At 41.8% G+C, this 15,216-nt stretch overlaps 1 protein-coding gene across 3 annotated transcripts in view; it reads right to left on the bottom strand.

Moving 5' to 3' along the window:
• The window catches only part of LOC139936207 (uncharacterized), a 32,385-nt gene that overhangs the window by 4,142 nt on the left and 13,027 nt on the right, over positions 1-15,216 (bottom strand). For all 3 annotated transcript variants that reach the window (XM_071930978.1, XM_071930977.1, XM_071930979.1), the window contains 14 exons: positions 13,961-15,010; positions 13,580-13,734; positions 12,678-13,016; positions 11,808-12,108; positions 10,584-11,080; positions 9,581-9,884; positions 6,946-9,126; positions 6,132-6,286; positions 5,229-5,520; positions 4,088-4,358; positions 3,115-3,325; positions 1,954-2,104; positions 1,245-1,454; positions 254-385 (listed from right to left, as the gene is read on the bottom strand). In XM_071930978.1, the coding sequence (XP_071787079.1) occupies positions 254-385; positions 1,245-1,454; positions 1,954-2,104; positions 3,115-3,325; positions 4,088-4,358; positions 5,229-5,520; positions 6,132-6,286; positions 6,946-9,126; positions 9,581-9,884; positions 10,584-11,080; positions 11,808-12,108; positions 12,678-13,016; positions 13,580-13,734; positions 13,961-15,010 (6,249 nt within the window). The remainder of the gene's footprint in view (positions 1-253; positions 386-1,244; positions 1,455-1,953; positions 2,105-3,114; positions 3,326-4,087; positions 4,359-5,228; positions 5,521-6,131; positions 6,287-6,945; positions 9,127-9,580; positions 9,885-10,583; positions 11,081-11,807; positions 12,109-12,677; positions 13,017-13,579; positions 13,735-13,960; positions 15,011-15,216) is intronic.

Consider the following 15,216-nt stretch of genomic DNA (forward strand, 5'->3'; position numbering starts at 1 on the left):
TTGAATCCCCCAAGCTAATCGCTGATTTCACAATGTCTAGAATAAGCATTGTTGCCTAGTTACTAAATCACAGTTTCTTGATTTGTGCACTTCATAACCATAGACGTTAAACCAATGTTTTAATGAGAGAGATTAGCTGTTGCCAGCTTGGTGTTTATATCCCCTTGTGGGAGTTTGCCGAGATCCCTTGACAGGAAGATCATCTAAACAAACAAACAAACAAACAATCTACGCAGTTTGTAGTCAAGCTTACCACTATTACATCTTGGTCCTCTGAAGCCGTTCAAACACATGCATATTGGTTGACCCCGATCAACGTGACACGATCCTCCATTTCGGCATCGGATTAACTCACAGCGATCCAGAGCCTCTTCGCAATGTGTTCCTACATTGTCAAGAATAAGATAGGCATCAAAATTTGTTGAATGTTACAAAATTTAGCATAGTTAATTGTATTATAAATCAGCGTGTGTGTTGTGGCAGTTCGTGGCTGAACAGTTAGGAGCACCAGACTCATGCTCTGATGCATCTGATCAGCAGAGCGTGGGTTGGAAATCTGGACCCAATTTCATAGAGCTGCTAAGCACGAAAATTTGCTTAGCATGAAATTTCTTCCTTGAAAAAAACAGGCTAACCATTACCAATAATTACCATTATCGCTTATTACTGGTGTTCAGCTATTGTTTGCTAATCCTGAAAATCATGTGGAAATTTGATTGGTAATCCTGTTTTTATCAAGGCAACAATTTCATGCTAAGCAAAGTTTTGTGCTTAGCAGCTCTATGAAATTTGGCCCTGTTCTTGACATTTTTTTCCTTGTGCAAGATGTTATACTATATTTACAATCGAAATAAGCTGTTGTGTTTTTCAGGTTTTAAGAATATGATTTTATTTCTGAGGGAAATATTTCACAGAAAAAAATGGTTTTTAGTTCTTATAAATCCTGATAATACTTTTAGAGTACAATAAAGTAAAATGTCACAGAAACAAAACAAAACAGATCAACTTCGTAAAAAGTTGCTCTACCAACCAGGCTCCTATAGTGGATGATATCCATGCCTACATACTTAAGGACTGTGAAAGGGTAACCCTGTTTCAGACCCATGAGTAGGTAGCAATGTCTCCCTGGTGACAGAAGATTTGACTTAATAGCACAAATCAGTCAATTTTAGCCCATGCTTTGAAGTGGCTGTCCAGCCCGGTGAGTTGGGCAAAAATCAATTAAAACAATGAAAGTGACCCACCTCTGAATCCAGCCACACACTGACACGCCGTCCCTCTGGGCCCATCAAAGCACTGTCCACCATTCAAACAGGTATCTTTCATACAGCTAGAACTCTCAATGTGACAATTGATCCCTTTATATCCATCGGGGCAGTCACAGGTGTAAGCATGGACCCCATCATGACAGGTGGCACCGTTAAGGCACGGTGACGTCATACAGTCATCAATTCCTGATCATAGAATCAGATGATAATTATTACAGCGAAACAAAATATGATGACTTTTAGAAAATACTATAAGATAAAAAATGTGAATGAAAGTCATTTTAATCTGTTTGTTTATTAGTCTGAATGTTGATAAAAAAATTATAATTAGACCACTTAATGATACCCATTGGAAAGTTAAAAATGTTTGCACATCTTTTCTTGTGTAGGAATTGTTTGCGTAGATCAGCACAATGTTGCGATTTAACCTCACACAAATGTCATTTTAAAGGTGTGTTTGTTACCAATACAAAATGTGTTATAAATAGGGGCTGACAAAACACACCAAAAGCAAAGCCAATTTCAATATCCAGGGCCACTGGGAGTGTAAAAGTTAAACAAATGTTGTCAAGAGTTTTCCTACAATCCACTTGAAAAACATTGTTGCAATGATTTTCCAATCAAACTATGAAGATTTCCGTAAAGTTCATTTTAAAAAATCAAATGTTTTTGAAAGATGACGTACTTCTGCAAATCTGTGACGGTTGAAATCGATACCTGCTGACTCCATCTTGTAGAGTCTGTGGCCAGGCCATGGCGTCTCCGATATCCAGACCACAACTTCCATACAGCCTCAGAATCTCTGAATCACTCAGAGCGAACTGCCAAAGATTCACCTGAGAATGTAGGAAAGAGAGACGGGGACAATTAGTACGGCTAGATCACCGCCTATTCCTAGAAGACCAGCCGTCGATTTCTTTAAACTCTTTCTAACTTATGATTAATCTTAGGGCTTCGGACGAGTTAAGTTCTGTATCCATAGACGTTAGGACGCATTGAAACCATCCTAAGTTAGGATTAATCCTAGCGTTTGGTGAAATCATGTTGCAGGGATGAAAACATGAAAAGTTAAGTCAAGGGGTGTGGACACATGCAAACGGAGGTTTCTCTTAACCTTTTTTTCAAAATATTGGGTGTCTCGCAAAAAAAACTCTGGAGCCCATATGTAACGCACAGAATTCTCGAAAAGTAACAATTAAATAAATATAAATATATTTAATTTTGTTATTTTTTAATTCTTTAGTAATAAAATTTGCATGATTCAATTATCAGTCGATGAAGCTCATTGGAAAACAATTATGCGGAGAGATCAATGTGTTTATCATGATGAGGTTGTTATTCAGCATGAAATACAACTGGGACGAAGTTTAGACCCAAAGCGTGTCTTCCAACCCCGGAAATTTGAGTCGAGTGTTTTCCCCTACGTATAGCACATGGAAAGACTAATTTATGTGCATGATTGTTTTAACAGTTGTAATACTGAAATAAAGGATCGCACGCGATCCCAATCATGGCCATATTTAATCTAGCACACATGAAAACTTGATTTGGGGTTGAACAAAGAAAAATTTACTAGAGTGCCTCCAGATTAAAGTGCCGACGCTCTTCCAACTGACCTGTGTCCCTATTTTGTAAATATTTTTGTTCGGGGACACATAAAAACTTGTCAAACCATTTTGACAAACCTAAAAACAATCTCTCTTTGGGATTTCAACATCCTACCTCCCTTTTTTGTTGTGACAAAGAACAATTTTTTGACTCGCACAGCGGACTAGTTAAGAAAGGAAAGCATCTTGCTAAACAAGACGCCTTCCAAAGACACCAAAATCAGCTTTAAGATACATACCTGGCTCAACCGGCCAACGAATCTACCCGACTTCCCCTCCTGCCCGTGCATCCCATCATGCTCCTTGCCGACGACCAGCAACCCTCCTCCATGAATAAAACGACCCATCTGCAGTCCGGTACCCTGTCTGCGTAATGTTCCATCAAAGTAGAAATTCCAGGCGCCAGTCTCGCTCTCCCACGTGAATGCAATGTGATGCCAGTTCATTTCTCTGTGTAATAAAGTTTTTTCTATTATTTGTTATTTTGAAGGCCCTCAAAATTTTCTATATTAGCGGACTTGAGAGTCCAATTAGAGGGGTACAGTTTACACATGATGTTGTTATATGGTCACAGCTTGTACCTTTAACCTGTAGTCAGCGTGTGTGTTTGCTGAGACGTATCTTCCTTTCAATTGTGACCTGGGGGTTGTTGAGTTCCAACTTGAGGTATTTTGTACGACATTGGCCCTTAAATAAATGGTCCATTTTTTTTAGGGGTACAGGAACATATTTGAATATTGATGCTCGGCTGTTTTGAAGTTATTACACAGGTGTAGGGGTGTTTCAGGACTTCCCATATCAAATTGAGTAGATGATAACGGTTCAAAAGTCTATCAAATAGATGTCCAATTTAACATTAAATCATTTGCAGTACCTGCTGCTAAAAAATAGGATTCAAACTGCCTTTAGCCACTGGGCAATCTTGGTGGTCTAGTTGGTACGACACTGCTATAGAATTGCAAGGGTCGTGGGTTCAAATCCCACCCGAGTAACATGCCTGCGATATTTTTTCACAGAACTCGGGCAAGAACTGAGTATACAGTGCTACACACATGGGTGTATATGGGTAAATGAATAAAGTTCAAGAGTCAATGGATAATTTTCCCTTTACTGTAAAAAACTTTAAGACTTAGTATTTGTTTTTGTACTTTTGCTGTGTGATTTTATTTAGTGGGATGCACCCCTATGAAAGCCGTAGCCATAATGACATACCTATCCGGCCTGAAGTCCATTCTGACTGTCTCTCCATTCAGCTCGATGACTGGATCCCTGTAATGTCTGAGACTAAACGCTTCCTCCATGGCAGAGGAAGAGTTTGTCTCGTTGTAAACGACGTAACACATAAGGGTTCCCCTCTGTAACGCATCCTCAGGTCGTATCCATAGCGATAAGGTCAATTCGTAAAGGTCGGGCTGTACGTGGATTAGGTTGACCGGCGGTGAAGTTGATGGGCCAAACTTCAGGTCAAAGTCTGACGATAGTTCTGATTTTGATAAAATAGATCATTGAGGAATAAGTTTATAGCTTTGCTTAGATGTAAAAGATTACAAAACACTTTGAAATGTGTTTCTAAAACAGCCATATTTACAAACAAAAATTGCCTTCTGTAAAACACATTGTTCTACATAGACATATTGATTAAATACATAATACTTAATAAGAGTCATACACTGTTTTTATATAGGCTACTTGACCTGTTGAGTCTCACTCTCGATTTAAGATTCTCCTACTTGTGTTTCGCTGCCTCAATGCCGCAGCCCCTTCATATCTCATTGACTTATTGTCAATCAAAGAACCTGTCAGAAATCTGCTTTCCTGTCCCGACACTTCACTCTTTCACATTCAATGAACACAGTTGGGGGATCGTGCCTTTTCTATCACAGCACCGAGGATGTGGAATCATCTTTCTCAGAACATCAGGCAATCTACTTCATTAGCAAATTTAAAACTTTGCTTAAACCTCATCTTTTTTCAAAAGCCTGTACGGCGCTATGAGCAACGCCTGTTGGGTTAGCGCCTTATAAATTTAACGATTGATTGGTTGATTGATATAGCGCTTTATCAGATGCTTGGGCTCACATGATATAAAAGGCGCCTCATCATCAGGCAGTTTATCAAACGGCAACATGGAGGACTCTTTTATTTGTGACCGTGACCGTGACCGCCCTAGTGTACACGCCAGTCGATGCCTCGAGTTTCACATAGTATCCGGCCTCCACTTTGATTGTGACTCAAGAATTACTAGGCATTCTTTGCTAACAATGATAGCCTTGTAAGCCAAATGGTAATCGCAAGCACAGAATTTGGCGGTAAGCAGAGCCATAAAAACAGGCACTTGCTGTTGTTGACTTACTAAGTTCACAATGAACACCTGTATATCCCGGTGTGCATCGACACACGAAGCCATCCACTCTATCTTCACACACGGCTCCGTTCAAGCATTCCTTCATATGCTCCAGACAATCATCAATGTCCTCCTCACACAGCGGTCCCTGGTAACCGCGAGGACAGAGACAATGGAAGGTATTGTTCTCATGCACCGGGGTGCATCGCCCGCCGTTCAGACACGGGAGAGAATCACATGGGTCCACTCGCTCCTCACAACGTTTCCCATGGTAACCGCGAGGACAGTAGCAATTAAAACCCTGAGGAGAAAAATTAGAAAGGAATAATTTTCCCGCAAACGCAGTCAAAACATGCTGGTACTCAATGTTAATTGTATTAAGTAAGCGCCGTAGAATGTTACATGCAATTTGACTTTCCGTGAAACAAAGCCAGAGGACGTAATAGGAATTTGAAAGTTTACAGCTTTCCCCAACGAAAAGAGCATTCAGGAATGGGAATGGAATAGTAATGCCTCAGTCTTAAATGGCCTGCTAAAACATTGCAGAGTCAGGGGCAACATAAAGGATCCTAGCTTTGACTCAGTACTTTATCGCACTGTCATGACTCTGTCTGTATTTACTTAGTCAGTGCCCACTTTTTGTTTGCATTTTGAACCTTAAAAAAAAGTCTTTCTAACCAAATAGAAATGTCTCTTGCTTATTTGAGTTGCCTTGGTACATCTCAAAGTCAATAGTAATAATGCCTTCTCTTGATAACATGTGTACTATAGGTCATACATGTACAATTGACGACACTTTTTTATTACATAAAAAGATTGTACAAGTACGATAATGGGGCTTTCAGAATTATTTTAAATTATATCATAGATACAGAAAGAGTTAGAAGGCCAAAGACAGACAACGTATTTTACCCTTGGTTGGTCCTCACATTCAGCTCCATTCAAACAAGGGTTAGAGGCGCAATCATCAAAGTTGACTTCACAGTTCATTCCTGTGAATCCGTCTGGACATTCGCATATATACGATTCAATGTCATCGTAGCAGATGCCATCATTTAGGCATGGAGCTGAGAGAATGAAAAACCCAAACAAATGCCGTCAAAAAGCCTAGTTGTTATGTAAGCCGTATCCGAATTTATGGCTACGGCTACGACTGTTGCTAAGGGTGTTGCTGAGGCCATCCTATACTTTAACGCTTGTTGCTATGCAATCCAGCTGTAGCCATAGCCCTAAAGCCATTAATTCGTACAAGGCCTATAATGACAACACTTTACCCGAATGCTTCTAAAATACACTTTAAGAGCCTCCTTGTAATTTGAACAGTTATTGACGCATCTTAAAAGCATCACCACATTTTAAAAGCATCCAATGGGGGTGCTTTGTATCCAATTTTTAAATTCTGTGATTCATGGGATGTGGATTTAAATCTGGTATGGCTGGTCCCAGCAGATGAATCCTGAACAATTGACCAGAATTGCCTTGTCCTTTGGATGGGACTTTTAAACAACAATTAATTAAAATTGTAAAGAAAATTAATGAAATTTGTAAAGCTATCTAGCCCTCAGTTGGTAAAGCGCAGGCACGTTAATCCGGAGGTAGATGGTTCAAACCCTGCTCGAGTCAATTTATTTTTGTTTAACCCAAAATCATTTAAAATTGACCCAGTCAGTTTCCATGTTATTTATAACTAGAATTAATCCTCCCCCAAAAATAGTATTTCTCTCACCAGAAGCACATTCATCCGAGTCCACTTGACAATTCTTGCCAGTAAATCCAGCGATACAGCGACAATGGTAGTCCCTGTCACCATCCACACACTGCCCGCCATTCTTACACGGCCGAGAGAAACAATCGTCAAGATACTCCTCGCAACGCTGACCCCCAAAACCCGGTAAACAACGACAGCTCCCCCCGATGCACCTTCCTCCGTTACGGCACGGGATAAACCGGCAGTCGTCGATGCTCAACTGGCAGAGCCTCCCTGTAAAACCGGCCGTGCACTCACACCTAAAGCTGTTGATGCCATCAATACATCGGCCGCCATTACTGCACAAATCCACCGCACAGTCGTCAACCTGGGTCTGGCACATATCCCCCGAGAACCCATCAACGCATAAACATCTGAAGCCCGTGTCTTCCTCGACACAGCTCCCGGCATTTCTACAAGGGTTTGGGACGCAGTAAAGACGAACCTGACAAGAAGGACCAGACCACCCTGCAGGACAATCACACGTGAAGCCGTTGCTTCCATCAACGCAGGTCCCGTTGTTAAGACAAGGTTGTGACTGACAATTGTCAATGTAGATATCGCAGAGTAAACCTTCAAATCCTGCTGAGCAAATGCAGGAAAAACCGTTGGTTACGTCAATACATAGAGCCTGATTCTGACAAGGGAAACTGCTACATTCGTCAAAGTCAATTTCGCAGAAATCACCGGTGAAGCCCGGCAGACATTGACAAGTGAAGTTGTTGATTCCATCAAGGCATTGTGCTGCATTCTGACAAGGGAAACTGCTACATTCGTCAAAGTCAATTTCGCAGAAATCACCGGTAAAGCCCGGCAGACATTGACAAGTGAAGTTGTTGATTCCATCAAGGCATTGTGCTGCATTCTGACATGGGAAACTGCTACATTCGTCAAAGTCAATTTCACAGAAATCGCCGGTGAAGCCCGGCAGACATTGACAAGTGAAGTTGTTGATTCCATCGAGGCATTGTGCTGCATTCTGACAAGGCAAACTGCTACATTCGTCAAAGTCAATTTCACAGAAATCACCGGTAAAGCCCGGCAGACATTGACAAGTGAAGTTGTTGATTCCATCAAGGCATTGTGCTGCATTCTGACAAGGGAAACTACTACATTCATCAAAGTCAATTTCACAGAAATCACCGGTGAAGCCCGGCAGACATTGACAAGTGAAGTTGTTGATTCCATCAAGGCATTGTGCTGCATTCTGACAAGGGAAACTACTACATTCATCAAAGTCAATTTCACAGAAATCACCGGTAAAGCCCGGCAGACATTGACAAGTGAAGTTGTTGATTCCATCAAGGCATTGTGCTGCATTCTGACAAGGGAAACTACTACATTCATCAAAGTCAATTTCACAGAAATCACCGGTAAAGCCCGGCAGACATTGACAAGTGAAGTTGTTGATTCCATCAAAGCATTGTGCTGCATTCTGACACGGCTCCCCCTCACAATCGTCAACATTTCCTTCACACTGTGTACCGTTAAATCCAGGGGCACAATCGCACCAAAATCCATCAACACTATTGACGCAAACACCTCCGTTCAGACACAGCTCGCCTTCACAATGGTTGATATCATCTTCACAAAGGTCCCCAGTGAAACCCACAGCACACTGACAGGAGAACTTCTCCACATAATCTATGCACGTACCACCATTCATACACAGTATTCCTGTGCAATCATCAATATTAGTTTGACAATATCTCCCGGTAAATCCCGGGTAACACGCACACCAGAAGTCGTTGACCCCATCCACGCATGCCCCGCCGTTTCTACATGGTTGATCTGCGCAATCATTGATGTTTACCACACAATTCTGACCGCGATACCCTGGATTACAGACACATGAAAAAGCGTTGATTTCATCGATACAAGTTGCACCATTTCTACATGGATCACTGAGGCAGTCATCTATATCAATCTCACAGCTAGTGCCTGTGAACCCTTTAAGACACAAGCAACTAAATCCAACGCAAGAGACGTTATCTCGGCATGGCGTGATCGTATCAAAAGCGCACAGGCCCTCGTTAAGACATGGTGATGAGTCACACGGGTTGATGCGTATCTCACAATGACTTCCTGTAAAGCCCTCTGTGCAGTTACAACGAAATGCGTTGATTTCATCTTGACACGTCCCACCGTGCTGACATGGACCTAATGATAAACAACAAATTAAAATCGTGAGCTTAAGCAGCAAAAACAAATTTGTTTCTTACAAATAACAAGTATTTAATAATAAACAAAACAAAATATTGTCAAGGAAAAACAAGGAGTATAGCACAACATTTTCCTGAGCGATTAATAGCAACGGACTCAGGCTTTGGAGTTTGTGATTAACCGACTGTGATCTCGTTTGTGGCACTTCCGTCCTTGAGTTAGATACTTTACTGTCAAAATTGATCCGTTATTGTCATGACTGCTTTGGCCATTTGGATGGGAGAGTAAGCCACATATCCCATTTGCAAGGATTGAAAGTGCACGTAAAAAAAACCACCTTACTGTTAGGCTGAAGATTCTTAGTTCTAGTATGGTGTTCCTCAGAGTTCTAATTTAATTGATGACATTTTTCAGCAAAGCCAGGTTAAAATTTAATGATGAAACATTATACCTGACTGGCATTCATTGACATCCCACAGGCAGGTGGTCCCAGCAAAGCCGTCTTGGCACTCGCAGAAAAACCCTGTGGCGTTGTTAACGCAGGTAGCCCCATTAGAACACGGACTGCTCGCACAGTAATCAGTACTCAGCTCACATCGGTAACCGGTGAAGCCATCGGCACATCGACATCGTGCAGGTCCCTCTGGGTGGTCCTCGCATGTACCCCCATTGGTACAGTTGTGCAACTCACAGGGACGTATTAGTGTCTGGCAGTTTGTACCGCGGTAATTGAAAGGGCAAACACAGGAGTAATCCTAGAAATTAAAAAAATCAAGACTGAGTTGAAATGAATGCTTTCTGCTTGTTCTCATCCATACAATCCAGCTAGGCCAAGATGTAGAACAAAGAGCAATTCTGAAACCCTTTTCCTCTCTACTGCACATCTTTAGAACTCCTGGCCTGGTGCTTGTTAGCAATCTAGACTGTTTTAAGAGGACTTATTTGTTTTTAGCAATCTAGACTGTTTTAAGAGGACTTATCGTTTTCTACCTTCAGCTCCCCAGGAGAGTGAGGAGACTATACTTTAGTTACTTTTTTTTGTCGTTGCCAATTGGCCAGCAGAGGGTGCCAGCAGGTTGGAGCCTCCACTGAGGCCCCTGCAGGACGATTCGAATGCCCACTCGCCGGAGATGCGTCTCCCAGCTTGTTTGTTTTGTTTGTAAGTTTTGATTATCAGAAGTGTCAAAAGATGGCTCTCTTGAGCTCTCCAGAAACAAGACAACTTGTATGAGTGTTTCTCCCTGTGTTGTTTGAGACTGAGCTCCTAGTGGAAAAGTCAATGTTGCAATATCTACTACTCCCTACTAACTGGAAGTAGATAGGGACTACTATTTCTGTATAGTGATTCAGGGAAACTTCTTGTATAACCTGACCCCTCATCTATCAATTGTTTCAAGACCACGTAACTACAAAGCATGGTCACTAAACGGTCAAACCTATTAAAAAGTACTCACCCCATCATTGTCCTGACATTCTCCGTTATTAAGACAAGGTCCAGACGTACACGGATCTCGGATATCCTGACAATACTCTCCAGTAAATCCATCGATGCACAGACAATTGAAAGAGTTGACATTATCAACACAAGTTGCTCCATTTCGACACGGTTCACTCACACAATCATCGATGTTACTTTCACAGTCTGGTCCTGCGAACCCGTCCAAGCAATGGCACCGGTACCCGGCAACACCATCCACACATGTCCCTCCGTTATCGCAAATCGCCAATTCGCAATCGTCGACGTCAATCTGGCAGTCTCGCCCGGTGAATCCCAACGGACACTGACAGCGATAATCCGTTCTCTCATTCACACAAGATGCATTGTTTCTGCAGGGATCTGTTGAGCAGAAGTTGGGAGTGATCTCACAGGTTTGCCCGGTGATTCCATCTGGGCAGGAACAGCTGAAGGAGTTGATTCTATCAACGCATGTGGCTCCATTCTTACATGGATCTGTTGGTTTAAATCATTCAACAAAATGATTGGAACAATCTTCTTCAACATATGTGCCAACTAAAATTCCTGTCAACCTTCAATTCATCACTAAAAACTTGTCTTGTCATTACTTGTTGTTCTGTTCATTGTTTATTGTCTTGTCATTACTTGTTGTTCTGTTCATTGTTATTGTCATAATGGCAAAATAAATTTTGTTTAGATTATTGTTGTTAAATCTTTCTGGTTATGAGAGCAAGGGACTCTCAAGTGACCTAGAGGCTCCAAAATACCAATGTATTGATAATAGAAGCTTCTTTGATAGCGCTCAAATCAGTCACTCGATGACGTTCATGGCGCTGGTACATTATCACCCCTGATCACTGGCCATTTATTTCATTCAAACCATCTCAGCTCCCTGGGGAGTATGTAGCCTTTGCTGCTAGGTTTGTAACGCATCAAGCTGAAACCATCTCTGCTCTCACAGAAACCCATTTACCCTTGGGTGAAGAGATCAATTATTAAGTGTCTTGCTCAAGGACACAAGAGTCATTACCGGGATTCAAACTCACACCATGCTGATCACAGCTCAAGTTCGATGTTCTTATAAGCTTGGCCGCAACACGCCACAAAGTTTTTGGATCATCAATATTACTTCTGAAGCACTTCATAAAGCCAACAAAACCTCTACCTTTTTTTTACACAAAACCTTAAAACCAAAAAAAGAAAAACAAGCTTCACTTCTTACTTGATCGACACTCATCGATATTGGTCCCGCATCGTATGCCACTAAACCCTGCCAGACATTCGCATCGGTACGAGGTCACCCCATCCACACACCTTGCCCCGTTCAGACAGCGTGCCCTGAGGCAGTTATCCACGTTGATCTCACAGGCAGTCCCTTTGAATCCCGGCTTACATCGGCACCAAGGACCGTTGAGGCGGTTGAGGCAGATGGCTCCATTCAGGCAGGTGGTTGGGGTACATCGAGGGATCGGTGTCTGGCAACGGAGGCCGGTGTAGCGAAACTTACAGTTACAATGAAAACCCTGCAGAAATATTGGGAATGAAATATATTAAGCTTAGAATCAGAAACTAAAATGAACTCAATCAAAATTGAGAGCTGAGGGTGATGAGAAAAAATATTTTTACTAGATTATTATTTGATTGTTTTTTCATGTTTTTAAGTTGTATTTTGCATGTTCCTTTTTATCACTCAATTCAGTTGTTTGATTGCAATGTAATTTGTTTGATAAACCTTTATGAGTGAATGAATGAACGAATGAAACAAAAATCTGATTTTAAACAAATAACATAAAAAGTTATATATGCCCAATGAAATTTGACGCAATAATCTACAAATAGCACTCTGCACTCATGAAAACCTGTATCAGATCCATTCCACCACCAGCTCTGATGCAACCACCGCATTGAGTACGTCATACAGCATTAGCACAGTCTGTACACACGAAGCTTGGTGTACAGTGGTGAATTTCGGCATGCTGCCTGAGATTCGGGTACTTCATTTCCAAATTCATTTTGCAAAAGATAAAAAGAACAAAAACAGATGACAAAGTTTGTTCATATTAAGAGACTTGATGGCAGATTAAATACTTACATTTGATTGGCTCACACAGGTCGCAGCATTCTCACATGGATCAGAGTAACAATGATCAATAAACTCGCAGTTGATGCCACTAAAGCCTGCCCTACATTCACACATGTATTCATTGACGCCATCTACGCAGGTAGAATTGTTCTCACATTGTGATGATAAACAGTCGTCGACATCAACCTGGCAATGTGGTCCGGTAAACCCTACGGTGCATATGCAAACAGGTCCATTCTCAGCCTCTAGGCATGTTCCATTATTGACACAGGGGTGATTCTCGCAGAGATTAATGCGCTGCTCACATAGATGCCCTCTGAACTTTGGTGTACAGGAACAGTTAAATTCCTGAAAAAAATTTCACCAAATCCTAATAACAAAGTATTTTCAAGCTCAATATGCTCCGAGGACCCAAACAACCACAACAATACACATTGAGTTGGCTTATTAGTATCAGCTTCATGTGCTGTGTTTTTTCAACCATGTCACACCACGTTGGTTAATTATCATTTGGTCAAAATCAAGTAACTATTTAATAACAAATTTTATTTGAAAGTAATTCCCAACAGACACACATGAATACCGGGGCCCAGATTACTTGGCACCACTTGCCATAACATTATGCAGCATGTCAACGCTGTCGTTTTACGTAACTGCACCTGATTGGTTGAAGAAGGGTGCCCTGCCAATTTGCAACAAGGAACCCCAGAGAAGCCCTTTGGAAAAATATGTGCAAGGTCACAAAAAGACCAACTGGACAGGGTTTAGCAAGCCTACCAAACATGACACAACTAGCGAAGCTGGCACTACAACGGTTGTGGGTGTCCACTGAATAAATTTTATACGCGAGTGATAAAATGAACAAAAATCTTCACACCTCAAATCTCCAATCTCTAAAACAATCCACTTACCCCATTCCCATCGAGACAGGTCCCCCCATTTTGGCACGGCCCAGAGGCACACTCATTGACATTTACTTCACAGTTGGTCCCGTTGAATCCAGCCATGCACTGACATCGGTAAGAGTTGAGTCCATCCTGGCATGTACTCCCATGCAGACAGGGATCTAGGATAATGACAATCACAATGGCAATGTCATTGAAATTGGCATTGACAATGGCGATGGCAATGACAATGAAAATGACATCGGCAATGATTGACAATTACAATGGAAAAAGTTGTATTTGAAATTATTGTCTGAATGGAGATATAATGCCTTTTGTCACTGGTTCACTTTAACTTTTAAATTAAATTTCTGTCTGATGAAGAATTACATTTGAAGACCAATTTACCTGACTCGCATTCGTTTATATTGGTTCCACAATCCACTCCAGTGAACCCCACCAGGCATTCACACTGGTAACCATTCACCTCGTCTCGACATGTGCCTCCGTTTCTACACAGAGTGTCATTACAGTCATTGATGTTGGTTTCGCAGCTGGTACCCGTGAATCCCACCAAGCATTCACACTGGTAACCATTCACCTCGTCTCGACATGTGCCTCCATTTACACACAGAGTGTCATTACAGTCGTTGATGTTGGTTTCACAGCTGGTACCTGTGAACCCTACCAGGCAGTCACACTGGTAACCATTCACCTCGTCTCGACATGTGCCTCCATTTACACACAGAGTGTCATTACAGTCATTGATGTTGGTTTCGCAGCTGGTACCCGTGAATCCCACCAAGCATTCACACTGGTAACCATTCACCTCGTCTCGACATGTGCCTCCATTTACACACAGAGTGTCATTACAGTCGTTGATGTTGGTTTCACAGCTGGTACCTGTGAACCCTACCAGGCAGTCACACTGGTAACCATTCACCTCGTCTCGACATGTGCCTCCATTTACACACAGAGTGTCATTACAGTCATTGATGTTGGTTTCGCAGCTGGTACCCGTGAATCCCACCAAGCATTCACACTGGTAACCATTCACCTCGTCTCGACATGTGCCTCCGTTTCTACACAGAGTGTCATTACAGTCGTTGATGTTGGTTTTACAGCTGGTACCTGTGAACCCTACCAGGCAGTCACACCGGTAACCATTCACATCATCTCGACATGTGCCTCCATTTACACACAGAGTGTCGTTACAATCGTTGATGTTGGTTTCACAGCTGGTACCCGTGAATCCTACCGCGCATTCACACTGGTAACCATTCACCTCATCTCGACATGTGCCCCCGTTCAGACAGAAACTTTCGTCACAATCGTTGATGTTGATTTCGCAGCTCACACCAGTGAAACCACTTTGACAAGCACAATAATTATGAACGTCAGATCTTGCTATGCAGGTGCCCCCATTTCCACACGGGACGTCATGACAAGATACCTTCACTGTGGAGAAACAGTTTCAAATTTTCAAGAGGAATGCTCTATGATCAAAATTGCAATAAAATAGAATGAATCAAAATTATGTAAATGCAAAATGCCATCTCTCAGTCTGATGAGGTATTTATTATCAAGTAATTACCACAAGGGAAACTGACAGGGCAAGTTTCAAAATACTTTGGGGTTGAACAAAGAAAAAATTACCACAACAG

The sequence above is a fragment of the Asterias amurensis genome, chromosome 4 (genome assembly GCF_032118995.1).
Source record: "Asterias amurensis chromosome 4, ASM3211899v1".
Classification (NCBI taxonomy): Eukaryota; Metazoa; Echinodermata; class Asteroidea; order Forcipulatida; family Asteriidae; genus Asterias; species Asterias amurensis.